The 17,768-nt window shown below is 39.1% G+C and overlaps 2 protein-coding genes across 2 annotated transcripts; both read left to right on the top strand.

The window, feature by feature from the left end:
- Nucleotides 1-2,659: 2,659 nt before the first annotated feature.
- LOC134872360 (solute carrier family 12 member 3-like) lies at nucleotides 2,660-13,938 on the top strand. The gene is made up of 28 exons (XM_063895634.1): nucleotides 2,660-2,795; nucleotides 3,483-3,680; nucleotides 3,864-4,020; nucleotides 4,130-4,261; nucleotides 4,393-4,468; nucleotides 4,890-4,985; nucleotides 5,279-5,418; nucleotides 5,668-5,778; nucleotides 5,896-6,007; nucleotides 6,108-6,238; nucleotides 6,320-6,404; nucleotides 6,939-7,096; nucleotides 7,222-7,329; nucleotides 7,626-7,749; nucleotides 7,916-8,017; nucleotides 8,371-8,526; nucleotides 8,647-8,746; nucleotides 8,917-9,028; nucleotides 9,548-9,682; nucleotides 9,948-10,054; nucleotides 10,184-10,266; nucleotides 10,380-10,448; nucleotides 11,095-11,199; nucleotides 11,405-11,516; nucleotides 11,886-11,972; nucleotides 12,096-12,231; nucleotides 12,476-12,543; nucleotides 13,124-13,938. The coding sequence occupies exons 2-28, from the start codon at nucleotides 3,502-3,504 to the stop codon at nucleotides 13,260-13,262; spliced, it is 3,120 nt and encodes a 1,039-aa protein (XP_063751704.1). The 5' UTR covers nucleotides 2,660-2,795; nucleotides 3,483-3,501; the 3' UTR covers nucleotides 13,263-13,938.
- A 995-nt stretch (nucleotides 13,939-14,933) lies between these two features.
- LOC134872147 (C-type mannose receptor 2-like) lies at nucleotides 14,934-17,763 on the top strand (the record flags this gene model as incomplete). The annotated part of the gene is made up of 5 exons (XM_063895303.1): nucleotides 14,934-15,039; nucleotides 16,044-16,084; nucleotides 16,266-16,634; nucleotides 17,048-17,410; nucleotides 17,636-17,763. Coding segments are annotated over exons 2-5 (894 nt in total), but the record flags the coding sequence as incomplete, so codon positions are not given.
- Nucleotides 17,764-17,768: the final 5 nt, after the last annotated feature.

Here is a 17,768-nt window from a genome sequence, read left to right as displayed (position 1 = left end):
TATTGCCACTATAATGAGTACACTGCGAGACGTACCTTTTAAAAATAAGTGTGCCGGGTTTACTTATTTTTTTTAGTCGTGTGTCAAATTTCAAGGTCTTGTATTTCCACATAATCAAGTGTATCAAAGATGCCACCCTACCGACTTATATTTAAATGATAGGGCATACAATGGACTTTTTTCTCAGTGTGCAAAGCTGCATTTCCACTGCACGGTATGACTACACTTTACTCGACCACACTCGACTTACTTCAAGCCGTGTTTCAACTGTATATACAGTACTTCCTTAATGATGGCGGGACCAACCTTTTTGACAAGTTGTGTTATTCAACAGTGAATTAAAAAGGGTTATATCTGAAAGAAGAGAACGATACTTATTTAAAAAACCCTGTTGATCTTCCCATCACCTAGTGTTCAGCAGAGAACTGTTTTTGTGTTACTGTTTTCTGAGTACTAATAATTTTAGAGAATTGTAGCCCTCAGCTCAGACACTCAACGGTGCCTTCCTGTGTATCTACAGTATGTCCTTGTGCTTCGTACTTTGAGTTTACAGTACATAGTGCATACTGTTTACTTACTCAAATCTGTTTAACATTAACCACCCACTGGCTCTTCTGTTTGCTCCAAACATTGCTGTTACGGCTGCAAGAAAAAAAATAAACAAGATTCGTTTTAAGGTTTTTTCTCAGAGCAGAGCTACTGGAAGCTAAATGTGACAAATACAATAATACAGGTTGCCTAATGACACGGAAATGCCTTGTAGGGGAAACGGGAAGCCCAAGAGAGGTTCTTCCTCGTTGAGACTGTGCAGGCAAGTGAAGCGGATGGGATTCAGACTCTATATCTGTGTCATGTTTTCGGTTTTGGTGGAGCCTGACATCATCTATATCACTTCACTTCCTATATCTTATGCTTTTGGTTTCTCCCACCCAAACATTGGAGGCTTTACCCATTTAGACCTAGCCTACTGCTTGTCATGATGTAAGCAACAAGCTATTTCTTCTTATATGCAATAGGATAGGATGAGAATGGGACATCATAGGGCACCAGAGTAAAAGATGAAATCCAGGACACGTCGCATCACTCATACTTATTTACTCTTCACTGATCCCCCCTTGTTTTTTTTTAATGCTTTCTGGACTTAACTAAGTCTGAAAATGAACTGCAAATATGAATAATATTGTAAGTGGAGTTCAGAAATTGTTAATATCCCATTCAGGAACAAGAATCAGGGTGGAGGAAGAACTGCGGTAGGTGTCTACAGTGTGGGTTTAACGAGGCTTTGACCAGAGCACAATGCCACCGTGAGCATATCAGGGTGCAGGTTTAATAATGTCTGGTTGACGAGTACACTGAAAGAAGGTTCCTACATCGAATGAGTCAATTAGTACAGAGACTAAAAGCCTGATGCCGTGATGACCTGATATTTCCAATGTACGCTTAAAAATGAAAGAGACTGCTTTCTTTCTAATGAACAGTCAAGTAGAGATTTAACTGTGTCGTATTTTCAAGAAACAATATCAGGAGTATCATGCTTTTCATCTTTTGTCTGACCATTTTTCTTTGGAATTGTATGGTATCAACAACAATACAAGTTTTACAGATATCTACTACATGTGTACTAAGCAGTAAACTTGTTTTTTTAACATAGTTTATATGTGTAGTCACATGTTTTAAAGGATACAAATGGTGAGTTTACATTTGTGCGTGAATTTTTGAAGCAAAGTAACTCAGTATGTTGAAAAACGGCAAATAGATTGGCATTGTTGGCAAGACATTCGACTGGTTTTAATTGTCGAAGAGATGATGAAGGGTCGACATGTAAGGTAAGAAATCATGTATTTTACTATTTTGATTCATACTGTTTTTAGTCTACAGCTAGTGAAAGCAGAGCAGGATGTATTTTTGACTCGGTAAACATTACCTGGTATGCACGGTCAACCATTTTCAAAACATGCAGGTTGAGTCTGCCCAGCTGTTGACTCATGTAGACATTGAATTATATGCCTTTTAGGATTATTGTTGTCATTTCACTTTTATAACTTGTGTGTTTCTATTCAAAAACATACTGAACACTTATCATAAGAGATGTGTAATATTACCAACATTTTTAGTGCCAGAATGTGAAAGCACGAGTATTAAAAGGACATCATCCAAGAGGTAATTATAAAATGTAGTTTGCTTTAATGTTCTATATTTTATATCTGTGCTTAAACATCATCACCGTGACATTTCCGCTGTTGAATTCTGAGTTTACAGTACATAGTGCATAATGTCTTCAGCGATGATGGCTATTTTTAACCACCCACTTCTTCTGTTTACTACAAACTCTGCTGTTGGCTAAAATGTTATTTCCCAGAAAACATCTTCCAGAAAATATATATGGAAGACATAAAATATCAAAGGTTAACTGGGTATAAAAATATCATTGGAACTGTCTTTATTCTGCCATGTGATAATGAAGGTAATAGAAAGATGAACCAAATGATTTAAATGTATAGTATTGTTCGTAATAAGATGAGTTAAAGCTTATTTTAAATACCAAATATCAGAAAAAAAACAATCTGTGAAACATTTCTTTTAGTGTACACATGGATGAGGTGTGTGTGTCGCTGTGTGTGTCGCTGTGTGTGTCGCTGTGTGTGTGTCGCTGTGTGTGTCGGTAAGGGAGGAAGCGGAGGCAGATGAGAGGGGATGTCCCCTATCTCATCGAAAGTATAAATATTAAGAGTTGCAGTGAAGGAATGAACATATTTCTTCCATTGACAACGGCTTACCGGATAAGAACAAGCTGTGTAAGTACTTGTTGTTTCTTCAAATACTCTTTTAAATACTGTTGTAATTGCACTTCATATGTAAACACTGTACAAAGGCTTCATCATGTTTTAAATGTGTGTAATGAGTAAATATATTTCAGGCTATGCTGTGAGGTTGACTGTTTTTATTTCCTTCATTTACCGTTTGACTTTTCGCTCATAGAAGTATCTTTAGGATAACAAGAAGCCCATAGATATTATGATGTGGGGGGTTGTTATTACATTACTATGGCCGATATATTATGTAGCATATATTTATATCAGTCTGTAACAACATATTTTGGTCTCACTGGAAAAAAGGAAGCTTATCCAACATAACGGAAACCAAACAATTGCATGATCTGTTGTAAAACCAAAGGTTGTCGAGCAGATTGTAAAAGAATTGCGTATGCACCGTTTCTTATGCAGCTGCATTGTACTGAGCTCATTATCTAGTAGAAAAGAAGACTCCCACACACTGAACTCCTCAAGACTTGTGTCGAATCAGTATTTAGTCAAACAATAGATCCTTTCAACAGTATGATTCAGTATCAATGATGAAAGAACCTTTGACTTAAGACAACCTGACTTAGTAGTAGCTAGTTGCAGACATGTTAACTCTGATATTTTATGACTTGTAAAGAGAACTTCTGTATAAACAAGTCCCCCCCCCCCCCCCCCATCCAGGAATCAGTAAGACTTGCGGATGGGGCAGTTGGCATCCAAACGTGACGGGTTGGACCTGGGCGTTATTCCCCGTGTCCGCTTTTCCACTAATGAGGACGGACCTCCAAGGTACTCTCCGCACCAATTTGACGGCAGCAGCCAGCGAAATGATAGCCTCCAAATTCCTCCAACCATCGTTGTCTCGGACATGGATCCAAGGTTTGTGTTGTTTACTTCTAGCTTTGCTTTTGCTGCAAATAAACTGGTAAATTCTATTAGTTTGTCAACTCACAAAGACATTTTGCAGCATCTAGCTGACAAGTCAAATTCAGAATTTTTTTCAGATTAAAAAATTTTTTTTTGTCTCAAAATAACTCTTTGTTTGCACCTTGTATGCAACAGTGCATCGGAGCTGCGAGGTTCGAGGGCGGAGCTACGAAGATCTTCACTATACAGCACATTAGACCTAGTGCCCCAGCTGGAGAATTATGCCAGCACATTGCCACGCCGCCTTTCAAGGCCTCGTCCATCTCTCGTAGCTCTCCGCAGTGCATTTGAGGTGCAAACCACATCCTTCAGCAGGCAGCGTCCTCTAAATTAGCACATTGTCGTTAGTTCATTCACATATCGACCACAAAATGGCTTTGTAATAAATGTACTTTTCTTAGGAGGAGCAAGCAGGTGTAGAAGCCACAACCACAGACTCAGGAGTTAGCAGTCTACCAGGCGGCGGAAATGAAGAGTCACAAACTCCGCAGGAGAGCGTTCCAGTTAGATTTGGATGGGTGCTTGGAGTCATGGTATGCAAAAGCTATTGTATATTTAGGTGTGACTTCATATGCTGCCTATTGCAGTTGTGTTAATACATGTGATGTCTAAAGCAATCTTACAAACGTTATACTGAGCTGTTTTTAACTGAGATTTTTCTCAGGTTCGTTGCATGTTGAATATTTGGGGTGTCATCCTGTTTCTCCGCCTATCGTGGATCACATCTCAGGCAGGCATTTGTGAGTTCATTCATCCCTTTGTTCACAAGTCTTTTATTCCTCTGTGTTGAGACTGTAACCCTCTCACACCCTCTTATCGATGACTCGGTACCTTTTTTTATACGCTATGTTGCATGAAATGAATATGTGGGTAAATCCTGATAAGAGAAATTCCCAGAAAACGGAATTGCACGATAAAAGCTCATGAAGGCACAGACCCTGTTGATAGGAAACTATGTGACCTACACTGATCGAGAATCAGGTGCAAACATTTTGAGACTAAGTGATTTACAAACTTTAGCATGTGCATTACCCCAGACTCTGAATGCTTTGTTATACAATAGCCAAAGCATGTCTGACTTTGAGAATATGCAAGCATGTACACCAAACATGATCAATGTAGTTTCAAAGTAACGGTAAACACCTGTTCTTCTTATTTCAGTGTTGACCTGGGTTATTACCCTGATGTCTGTTCTAGTGACTTCCGTAACTGCCCTCTCTATCTCTGCCATTGCCACCAACGGGAGGGTGATCTCAGGTCAGTTACTTCTTGTGTATCAAAATCTGTGTAAAGTCATGCATTTGAGTGCTCATTATGACTGCAGTAATGTGTTGATTTTATCCAGTTTATTACAATGATTGCATGGGCTGAGTGTTCATTTCTAAAATAATAGAGATGTGTCCTTTTTTAAAGAATGGAAACACATGGAAAATGTATATTTAAAGGTACAATACAAATGGCTTAGTCATTCACCCTTGGTATGATTACAGATCCACAGTATTCTATCATAAACGCGGTGTCACTCTTTTGTGGTTGGAACACAATTTCAGGAGGGGCCTATTTCATGATCTCCCGCTCGCTGGGTCCTGAAATCGGGGGACCCATTGGAATGGTCTTTTCTTTCGCCAACGCATGTGCCTGTGCGCTCAACACTCTTGGCTTTGCAGAGGTTGTCCGTGATCTAATGCTGGTAATATTACGCTTCAACTCTAAAAAAAAAGTACCCGTCATAGTTTGTGTTACATAACCTTTGAGAACACGGATAGCTGACGAGGCAAGAATCCCGTCTAGTGAAGTTTCAGTGTACTATTTTATTTCAAAACAGGAACATGTTTACGGTTAAACAAAGGCCATACATGACATGCTGTGACTTAATTGCCCAAAAAGTTATTCTTCATCGATCGATTTATATTTGTTTGTGTGAATAATTTGGTTTTAGGAGTTCGATGTCGTCATGGTCGATGCAGTCAACGACGTCCGTATTGTGGGCGTGATCACAGTGACTATTCTTTTGCTCATCTCATTTGCTGGAATGGAGTGGGAGTCCAAGGTAAGTTCATCCTGACACGCTTATATTTACTTTCTGCAATTGTCCATTTTCTCTCATGAAGTGGATGTCTTTATTATGCTTTTCCTTTTTTTACACTACTCTCTCTTTCTGTTTCAGGCCCAGATTTTGTTCTTTGTAGTTCTCCTGGTCTCGTTCGCCAACTACTTTGTGGGTACATTTATTCCACCCAGCATAGAGAAGCAGGCCCAGGGCATCTTTAGTTATCGCAGTGAGTTAAGACTTGGGAAAAATGCCAGTCTTTTATTTTTTTATTCATACTTTTTGTTTATCAGAACAAAGTAGATGTTTTTTTCGTGGCCTGTCACTAGGTGATATCTTCATTTCGAACTTGAAACCTGACTGGAGAGGACCTGAAGGCAACTTTTTCCAGATGTTTGCCATTTTCTTTCCCTCCACCATCGGCATCCTGTCTGGCGCCAACATCTCCGGAGACCTCAAAGTATGAAGAGGATGAAGGCACCATCACTGCCGCCGTAAAGGACAACAAGAATGTTGATTAGTATATGATTTTCTTTTGCAGGACCCCGCCACTGCTATCCCCAAAGGCACCCTCATGGCCATTTTCTGGACTACAGTGAGCTATCTAATCATCACTGTAACTGTCGGTAAGCTGATAATACTTACATCCTTATCACTGTTTATATACTGTCATTTTAAAAATATTTTTTGGGGGGCTTATTGCCTTTAATCGGATAGGACAGTGGAGAGTGACAGGAAAGTGGGAAGGAGTGTCGGGGTGGGATCCGGAAAGGACACGACCCGGGTCGCCGGCATACGGTGCAGGTGCCCCAGCCAGTTGCGCCACGGCCGGGGCCTATATACTGAAAGGGCAGGGTCATCAGCGTACTACATGATTGTGAAGTTGATGATGGTTTTAAAAAGGTAGAAAAAGGAGAGGTGTAACAAACTTAATTGCCTTTCTTTGTAATTGTTATTTGCTATAGATAGTGTCAGAAAACTGTTAAGCACTTTTTATCTGTGTGTATATTAGTCATGAGAGTCGGCTACTGAAAATGAGCGTGTTTTCAAGCAAAAGGATAATGTATTTGTCCCCTTTTTGGAAGCCAACTCGTCCTGGTTGTCCGAATTTTTAGAAACAAATCACATGACATCATGACTTCAATCTCATCCTTCTCTAGGGGCATGTGTGGTACGGGACGCCTCTGGTAATATAAGTGACATTATTACTGGAAACGTCACTGATGGCTGTGTTGGTCTGGGATGTAATATGGGCTGGAACTTCACAGACTGCATCGAGTCACAGTCTTGTAAATATGGTCTGGCCAACAATTTACAGGTGCCACTCAATCCAGCTTATCATTGGAAAAATAATATATCATATTCTATTCATCCAAAAGTCTTTCACTGGGTTTGTAAAACAAAACCCTTTTATTATTTCCTAAAAATGACTATCCCAACCAGGTACTGGGCCAAGTTTCAGGTTTCTACTACCTCATCACGGCTGGTGTCTTTGCAGCCAGCTTGTCTTCTGCCCTTGGCTTCCTCGTCTCCGGCCCTAAAGTCTTTCAGGTGAGAAACTGCAGCCATTATTCTAAAATGTTCTTTTACCAAAAAATACATTGTTACATATATACAGCTCCGGAGAAAATCGAGAGACCACCCCAAATTTCTCTTAAATCTTTATCTCTACATGTATGGCAGCCATTCCAGTGTTTGTTGAATTGCAACACAGAGAAATGTTGGCAGTAGTTTATAGAATACAATAAAAAACGTCCCATTTCATATCTATGCCTACATATTGTATACACATGTAATACATGGTGCTTCCATACTTAAAAGCTTCTATGTTCTGCCCTATCTGCCAGTGTCTATGCAAAGACAACCTATACCCGTACATTGGATTCTTTGCAAAGGGCTACGGGAAAAATAATGAGCCAATCCGGGCCTACTTACTCTGTTACGTCATTGCTCTGGCTTTCATTCTCATCGGTGGGTGTGATCTTATTCTGTTGCGATTTTCACTATTGGAATATTTAATAACCATCTTTTGGTTTCAACGCTATAATTGATTGATTAGATAGGCCATAGTGCCATTACCTCTATGTAGCTCTGAATTTGTAATGACTGTTTTTGATTCTTGCGTCTATCGTTACAGCGGAGCTAAACACCATCGCAGCCTTGATCTCCAATTTCTTCCTGTGTTCCTACGGCCTCATCAACTTCAGCTGCTTTCACGCTTCAATCACAAACTCCCCTGGTGAGTTACCTGTTTGTCTTTGCCTTTCCAAAAGGACCTCTATAGGCCCCGGTTCAGCCATCGCTAAGGGTTATGGATACATTGCAGTGTTAGCTTAATCAAACCAACATGGACAGTCCGTGGGTAATGTTAAACAAACAGCAGCAACACAAACACCTGGATGGCCTAACCTTAAGCCATTTTATAATACTCAATTTCATTAACATAGAACGGACAGTAAAAAAACAACCTCCGTTGCACATAGAAGAATTAAAGATAATTAGGAATATGGATTTAAAGAATATTACTTGACTAGGACTACTATGAGAGATTAAAGGTAATGTTATATTCCACTCGTTGTTGACGCCCTGTAGGTTGGAGGCCGTCATTTCATTACTACAGTAAATGGACAGCTCTGTTTGGAGCAGTGATTTCTATTGTGCTGATGTTCCTGTTCACCTGGTGGGCTGCCCTCGCCACCTTCTGCATAATCTTCTTTCTCTTTGGATACGTCAACTACAACAAGCCAAGTAAGTTTGACAAACACATGTTTTGTTATTCAACTACGTGCTGATAAGAATAAAAAAGACTATAACTGCATTATTTTTTACGTGCATACCGTCCTCATTTGTGTGCGTTTTGATATCCAGAGGTGAACTGGGGTTCGTCAGTCCAGGCAGGTACATACAACATGGCTTTGTCGTACTCAGTCTCCCTGTCTGGTGTTGACGACCATGTCAAGAATTTTAGGTTAGTGACTGTAAACTTAATTCATGTTATGTGTTATTATTCCTCCGATCTAGTGGCGGCATACAGACTGCTTTCTATAGTATCGTCTTATCCATATATTTAAACTAGAACTGGAATGTCAAATTTAGTAGAAGTGAATTAAAATGTCATCTGCGACATTTCTTTTTTAGACCGCAATGTCTCGTCCTGACTGGGCCTCCAAACCAGCGTCCAGCCCTGGTGGACTTTGTCGGCTCCTTCACCAAGCACATAAGCCTCATGATCTGTGGAGACATAGTCATGGTTAGTCATTTAATCTCAACAGTTTCGTTTTGTGGTATGAAAATAAAAGACATGATGTATATCCTTGTGGTATAGAAACTATCCAATCCTCAACATCCTTATTAGCTTTAACTCCAACATATTCTACTACATCGTTTATTAAATCCCTGTGTCATTAAAAGACACTATTGAATTCCCAAACCCCCTAGGAGTCCAGCAGTGGCTCAGTAAGTAGGGGCTTGGACTGGGAATCGTAGGGTCGCCGGTTCAAGTCCCCGAACAGACTTGAAAAATATGGAAAGTGGACTGCTACTTGGAGAGGTCCCAGTTCACCCAGTTCTCCTAGGCCCTGCTGTGGTGCCCTTGAGCAAGGCACCGGACACCTCCAATCCCCCCTCCCCATTGCTCCCCGGGCGCTGCACGATAGCTGCTCCTAGTACTAGGATGGGTTAAATGCAGAGGACCAATTTCACTGTGTGTGCTCTGCTGTGTGCATGTATGTGACTAATAAAGAGGGTTTCATCCTCCGATTCTATCTAGGAGCAGGACAGGCAGGCCCGGCCTCAGGAGGGCACTGATTGGTTGGTAAAGTGGCTGAACAAGAGAAAGGTGCGCTCATTTTATACACCTTTCACTGCCGACAGCCTGAGAGTTGGAGCTCGACATCTGCTGCAGGTAAATCATTTGAGAAGTGTATATGTATAGGAAGTAACTACAGCTTCAATCATACATCATTTAACTGGCTTCAGATTATTTTTTGTTTTTTAAGATGACAATAAGTTGTGTAATCTCATCCTTCGCAATTCTGTCTTTTCTTAGGTTTCTTAGGACACATTATTTATTGGCAGCTAAAAATGACTTCCAATAGACGATTTGTTCTATCTGTGACTACCTACATGATAGCTGAAAACATAACAAATATTCTTAACTTTTTTTTAAGGCATCAGGTCTTGGCAAGCTGAAACCCAACACGCTGGTCCTCGGCTTCAAGGCAAACTGGAGGGACAGTTCTCCCGAAAGTATTGAAGATTATATCAACACCATATAGTAAGTAAATAAAATAAGAACTGTATTGATCTTCTCGGTATGACGTGAGTCAGGAAAGCTTGCACATTGCTCATCTATAATACAGCTTTAAAGATCACTGTTTTCTAATTGAACTTCCTTTTTCACTAGTGATACCTTTGACTCAAACTACTGTCTGTGTATCCTGAGGATGATGGACGGTTTGGATATCTCCGACCTGTTTGATGTTGAAGGTTAGAAATACAGAACCTATTTTCTTCTCTGAACGCTTTCCTAAAACATTTTGTTTTTAGAATATGGATTAAACTAAAATAAATAAATAATGGAGGCAATGTCTTTCTTTCAGTGAACCAGGGCTTTGAACCTGATGAATCTGTAGAAACTGACAATCAGCAGTCTCCTGAGAAAGAATCAGGTGAGCACTGACACTTTAGAAAGTCAATATGTTGCTTGCATCACTCATGATGATCATATACCCTGTGATCACTGTTTACCTGCAACACAGAGAAAACACATTTGTCTCCACCCCCCTTTCATTTCACTGCATGCATTTTCCGTGGTTGTGTTCAAACAAACGGTTAACTTGAACAAGACAAGTGTTCTTTTAGTTTCTGGCTCCCTCAGTTAGGAGTAGCTTGTTGAATCCCATGTCTTCTGACTGTCAGATACAGATTTACTACACAAATATGAAGCTGAAAATGAGCATGAAGGGTCCCCTTTAATGCACTCCACAACTTAACTCTATGACCTCACCATCCATCCATCCATCCATCCATCCATCCATCCATCCATCCATCCATCCATCCATCCATCCATCCATCCATCCATCCATCCATCCATCCATCCATCCATCCATCCATCCATCCATCCATCCATCCATCCATCCATCCATCCATCCATCCATCCATCCATCCATCCATCCATCCATCCATCCATCCATCCATCCATCCATCCATCCATCCATCCATCCATCCATCCATCCATCCATCCAATGACAATGTAAAGGTTTCACTCATGATTCTAACCTTTGCTCTCGCACCTCACTCTTCTTGCCGTTCCAGCTGACAACATCTCCGATAACGTCGACACTGATCAGATCAAGACGGTATTTCAGAACGACCAGGGAAAGAAGACCATTGATGTCTACTGGATAGCCGATGATGGGGGTGAGATCGGAGTTAAAAAAGCAGAATATGTGTAAAAATGCACTTTGATTGATAATGGATATACCGTAACAAAGAGTTAGAGTATTAGTAGTTCTTATTACTGTCAATAAGTACAATAATGTTCAGTGGTAACAAGGAGGAGCTACAATTTACCGCCAACATGGCTATTCTTTCTTATCTGCAGTATTTCTCCTCCTTTTTTAAGGTCTGACTCTGCTCGTTCCCTACCTGCTCACCAGGAGGAAACGCTGGCATCGTAATAAGGTCAGGGTCTTCATTGTGGGAGATGAACAAAACATGGAGGAAGGCCGCAATGAGTATGTTTTCTTCTTTTAATAGTGAAATAATAACTAAACTTATTTCACAAGTGCAGGGTGAGCGCATGATAACTTCCTACCCTGATGCACAGCAAAACGCTAAAAGACAGAAAGTTCTTTGTCCTTTTTCCACTTGAGCGATTCATTTAATGCACTTATTTGGAATTCAGCTTAATGGTGAATAACTATTTCACTATGAAGTTAATTTTGTATTGTCTGTAGTGAAATTACGTTAGTAGTGAAATAGACTTAACCACGATACAGTATATTGGTTTACCCACAAAAAGTTAATCTCCGTATTGCGGTTTGCATTCATATCTGTGGCAATTCAAACTGTTGAATTGAAACTTTGAATGTTATCTCTTTCAGGATGATCGCTCTTCTGAAGAGGTTTCGTTTGGATTTTCTCAACGTCACAGTCATGACAGACAGCGAAAAGCGTCCAAATGCAAAGAAGTATGTCTTGAAAACCTTTGCGTTTGCTCTCACAAGACACATGGAAAACTGAATCTGACACAGGGAAGTCTGTAAAACTGCTTTTCATTGAACAAGCTTTTATTTTTGTATTATTCTTCCAAGCCTGAGTAGGTTCGTGGACAGTGTCGCCCCCTTCATGCTACACGAGGAACATCAGGAAGGTGTCTCAAGTCAAGAACAGAGACAAAGTGCCCCGTGGAAAATATCAGAAAAAGAGTTTGAGGCCTTTAAACTTAAGGTGTGTGATATTCCAACATGTGCAACATAAAGCTGTCCTTTTTATGTCGTAATCGTTCAACATTTTGTACATTATAGTCATGTTTATTCAGCTAGTGTTTATATGTATGAGTACACTATAGAATCAATGAAGCAAGGGGAGTCCAAGTCCTTGATTGTGTGCACATACTTGGGAGATGAAGCAGAATTTTATTCCGAGTGGTGTCGTCCGCTGCGATACACTCAATAATCATTTATCCCTTCAGACTGAGAGAAAAGTGAGGCTGAATGAAATTATCCGGAGGAATTCTCAACATGCTGCTCTTGTGCTTGTGTGAGTACAACGTTACATTATCACTTCATTTTAATAGAGATAATTCAAGTGTCATTGTACGATTTCTCATGCTTTAAACTAAGACGCTTTGTGCGGTTTTATCTTATCTTTTAGTGAAGTTTGTGCTTTGTTTTATAAATGAAATGGTATTTATTTTATTTTATTTATTCTACTAATTCAATTCATTCAATTATCAAACCGACAAACACGCCCTCTTGTTAGTCATCCAGTTTCAGGATGAAAAATGAATGAAAAAATGATAATAAATACATCAGTATATAAATACATACACAAATATACAGTATTGGAAGTGTGTATTCAGGCCTCTTTATCAGCGACACGACATGTAAACAGCGATGCAATTTTTTTTTTACACAAGGCCACTGTGGCTGTTGGCATGGCAGTATGATTCAGATAGGAGATAGAGGTGCAGCAGTAAAGGTCTGTTTAGGTGAGATGCAATGCATAGCATGCACTCATTTGCCGTAGGTAATTGTTCCTCCTACGTCCAGTACTGTAAGAGCTGTCTTTGTCCTCGTTGTGCAGTTTGAATATGTTCGTGTGAACGTTTTTTTTCCAGGAGCCTTCCTGTGCCACACAGCGACTGCCCAAGTGCTCTGTACATGGCCTGGCTGGATACTCTGACCTGTGGCCTCCACTGCCCCGTGGTGCTTATACGAGGAAACCAACAGAACGTTATCACTTTTTACTGCCAGTAAATTGTGTCTTACAAGGATTACACCTTAACCTTTTACCGACAAGCCTTTTTTAAAGTGGCTGCGGTCCGTAGCAGTAGATATCAATGAGATGGTAGCTTTATGGAAATGCATGTTTTATAATGCTCATTTAGTCGTTCATCCAGGTTGTTCCTTTTGTTACTTGTCTATGTACATAAAGAACATTTGAAACCAGCTGTTTAAAGGTTTAAGAAAATTCAATTAATATCAAAAATGATCAACATAAATGTCAGTTTAGAACAATCACGCACATAGGATGTGTTCGAAATCCTGATGATATTACGTATGTGTGTATATATATTTAATAATTGACTTTGAACGCTATCCTATACCTAGATAAACAGTTAACTAAGTGGTTGTTATTACCTTCTTTCTTGCAGAGGTCAGGTAGTAGCTTTCAATCGTTCATATCAAGTGTCCCACAGGGGATTAAACTTGGTCCTTTTTTGTTTTGAAAAACAATCGTCTCAAAACTGTTGTTTATGCAAGATGATAGCTTTTTACCGATCTTGATCTCAAACTTTTGTATAATCACTACGATATTGTTCAGTTATTTGTGTATAAAATGCCTGCACTTTTTTTGAACATCCTGGTTAGATAAATTGTGTGCTATTAAGAACACTAAAAGCTTCCTACAATAAATCAAAATATGATTTAATGCCTCGTATTTGTATTCCTCCACCAACCAGTCATGTAGCCGTTTACATCCACGTCTGTAGGAAATGTCATCACTTGATCATTTTACCATGTCAGACCGTTGAGTAGCATTATCATAGTTAACATATGAATTCTTGTAATGGCCAAAAAGCTGATTTTGTGAGGTCACGGTGACATTTGACCTTTGAGAGTATCCATACTAGTATCCATAACACACACACACACTGCTCTCTGCAACCCTAAAATGCAACATGTCCCATTTTGTAAAGGAACTGTCATGTATCAGAACTCCTGTAAGTAAATCATTGTGCTAAAAATGAAAAGCAAACTAGGGAGATTGTTTTACCTAAGAATATTGAATGAATCTGGAGTGTCTGAATTGAAATGATATGATCCAATGAGATCGATTTCATGGATTTGAGCAAGATCTTCTCAGTGTATCTGGAAGTTGTAACTGAAAAACAAACTAGGAAAAGTGAATGCATTGAATTTGTTACAGATAAATGTGGCAAAGGTAATAAATACCTAAACGGTAACATTTTTTTTTTAATAGCTTTAGGAGTGTCCGGGTAAAACATTTTCACAGCTTTTTAGTTTGAACCGTTCTGTCATGTAGCTAAGGGTCAGTGCAATGAAAGGTTTGTCTGCCAAGGCATAAGAATAAAACACAAGATACTGTTTCTGACTCTTTTGCTTTCTCTGAATGAAACACTTTATGACTTAGATTCATGTAATGTTGACACAGCCAGAATGTTTTATCATAGTTGTGTGACACATGGTAGCAAGCGATTAATAAAGTACAACAAAGAAGAGGTTCAAAATATAGAAATATACCTTGTTATTATTTTTGGAATGACAACCTTAATTTGCATGTGAAAGAAGGTCAACAGGGAAGTGTGTTAAACTTTATGGTTATTGATATTCTTTGCATCAATGGATTCTCTATCCACCACGAGGAACTGTTTGACGTCTGAATTTCAATATTCAAATGTTTGCCCAAAGGTGGCTCAAAGAGAGCACCGACCTCTTCCATATCTGAGTCTTCACCAGCACATCGGGAGAGACAGCAGAGAGAAGCAGCTGACAGGACGACTCACAAGATGTAAGTTTGATTCTGTTCACTAATATATTGTTTATTTGCAGAATGATATTCTCCTTCAGTATATATAGGGGAGGAACATTCAATGAATCACATCTCAATCAGAAGTAATGAAATCTAAAACCCTTTTATGTTCATTTACTCCCTTAAATCATTTGTTTGTCTTCAAATCAAATAGAACCTTTTATTCATTTCATTTAAAATCACAATGTTTTTGATTTATCTAATGCACACTTTTCCGATTTACAAAAAGTGGCACTTTTCCAAGAACGCTGGACATTAAACTGCAAACAAAAGCATTGAGTCTGTGAGTCCAGAGGACCTTTTTTGAGTTTGACATCTCAGGCTCCCGTTTGGTTTCTGGAGATTCTTTTTGGGGATGTATGTTTTATTGGTGACGTGACGATGTGTTTACACAGCCCTCTGACTCTCAGTTCAAATAAACAAAATCTAACGTTCATGAGTTTACCCATAATAAGGAAATTAACACACATCTTTAAATCAGACTTATAAAAGCAACAATACACAATTCAAATAAGCATTTACTTTTCCATTGTGGTTAAAGAACCCATAAAGTCTCCCCCTCGCCTGAAACATATGCCTCTGATAGTAGTTTATTTAAACGTGAATAAATAAACTACAAAATATACAGCCAGCTAAATATGAATAGTAATATCCTCCAGAATAAAAGATAAAAAGTCAGTGTTGTTGTATGGCACTGTGCTGTTCTTTGTGTTGTTTGTACAGTAACTGGTATTATCGTGTTGCATTCCAATAAGAAATGTTCATGTGCTGAAAACACAGTTTATGGTGTGTGCCTGTTACTGCTAGTGCTGCTCAGAATTTGCATTTTCGCAGCTTAACATTAACTTCCTCATTAAACTACTGCACTGAAAGGAGGGGTGCAGACTGTGTTAACTTACATTTAGATGTTTAAAATGTATGTCACTTTACTGACATCATTTACAAGATTTATAAATGATCACATTATTGGTTTCATCTAACAGAGGAACGATGCAGTGGAGTCTGTTTGTGCTCTTCCTGATGGGTAAGTGGATCTTTAACTAAAATCAGGAGTCATGAAACAGCTCTCTCTTCCAACAATAAAAAGTGAAATCAGGGGATGATGTGAGTGGTGGGGGGGATTTTAGTACTCATGAGTTAGATTTAATGATCAGATGCTTGCCATACTGTCAGCTCCATCTCTGCAGAATTGTCTCTGTTTTCAGGTCAGTGTTCCCTCTTCACATGTCACCTCTATGAGTACCACTTCATTCAGGAGGAAAAGTCCTGGGATGAAGCCCAGAAGTATTGCAGAGAGCATTACACTGACCTGGCCACGGTGTCAAACATGAGAGACTTGGAGAGACTGCGTAACTCTTCACAGACTACAGACGCCTGGATTGGGCTGCACTCCATAAGTGCTGAGAGGTCATGGCACTGGTCTCTGCCGGGCGTGGAGTTCAATTACTCTGAGATAGAATGGGGATATGGACAGCCAAATCATCATCAGTCTAATGAGAACTGTGTGGTGATAAGAGGTCAAGAATGCCATGATTTCTCCTGTAATAAAACATATGAGTTCATCTGCTACAATGGTGAGAATACATATCTAATAACCATATCATGTGTTGACCTCATATCATGCTGTGTAACAGTATTGAAAATATACTGACTCGTATCTCTCTGAATTATTTAGAAACATGGTTTAGACAAAAATATATATAAAAAATACTTTTGCTTTTAAATTTTAGCATTAATTAATTTTCATCATTTATTAATTAACATTCATGATAAATGTGATGGTACAGTTCTACTAGTTTGAAATACACTAAAATGGTCAGATAAAGGACTACTTTTAATTATGCAATGTAACTTTATTAAACTAAACACTTTAATAGACTTAAACACAATCCTAATTTGTTCACTATGTTTTATTAAGAAAATGCATTTAAAGGGACTAATGAACTTGTAAAAATGTGTAATTAATTGTGTCTCGTTTTTCACACAGAATCAACCCAAACATACCACTGTGTAAATGATGCCAAGAACTGGCTTCAGGCTCAGAGCTACTGCAGAGAACATCACACTGACCTGGTCAGTGGAATCAAACACATCAAATCAGCAGAATTCAAGGAACAGAATGAGACATGCACAGAACAAATAGATTCATCTAAGAATCCAGATAGAAACATATGGATCGGCCTGTTCAGAGACACCTGGAGTTGGTCAGATGGGAAGAACTTCTCTTTCAGACACTGGGATCCGGACTCATTTAAAGATGTAGCCTCAAAGACATGTGCTATGACGATGCCAAATGGAACTTGGAGCTCCGACAACTGCACAGATCAAAAACCCTTCTACTGCTATGACGGTGAGTTTTTCAAAAGTCTTTAAAGTGTTTATCTGTTTGTTTTTTGTTATATATTTTTACATGAATGTTGATATATGTATAATATTCACAGAATTACAGATCTTAATCTTACCTTAGACTGTGTAATAGATTATGATTACTTAAAGTTTGTGGGGACTTTTATTATTAAAGTTAGAGTTGTTTTGTAATAAATGGTTGTCCTAACTCAAAAAATGTCAATGACAGACAAAGTGATCCTGATCAATGAGAATAAGACTTGGGACGAGGCCTTGGATTACTGCAGAGAGAACCATCATGACCTGGTCTCCATCACTGACCATCACCAGCAGAGATGGGTCGAAAAGAGAGCCAAGAATGG

The sequence above is a fragment of the Eleginops maclovinus genome, chromosome 11 (assembly GCF_036324505.1).
Source record: "Eleginops maclovinus isolate JMC-PN-2008 ecotype Puerto Natales chromosome 11, JC_Emac_rtc_rv5, whole genome shotgun sequence".
NCBI classification, from domain to species: domain Eukaryota; kingdom Metazoa; phylum Chordata; class Actinopteri; order Perciformes; family Eleginopidae; genus Eleginops; species Eleginops maclovinus.
The sequence above is the reverse complement of the archived record's forward strand: the minus strand, read 5'-3'. Positions and strand labels throughout refer to the sequence as shown.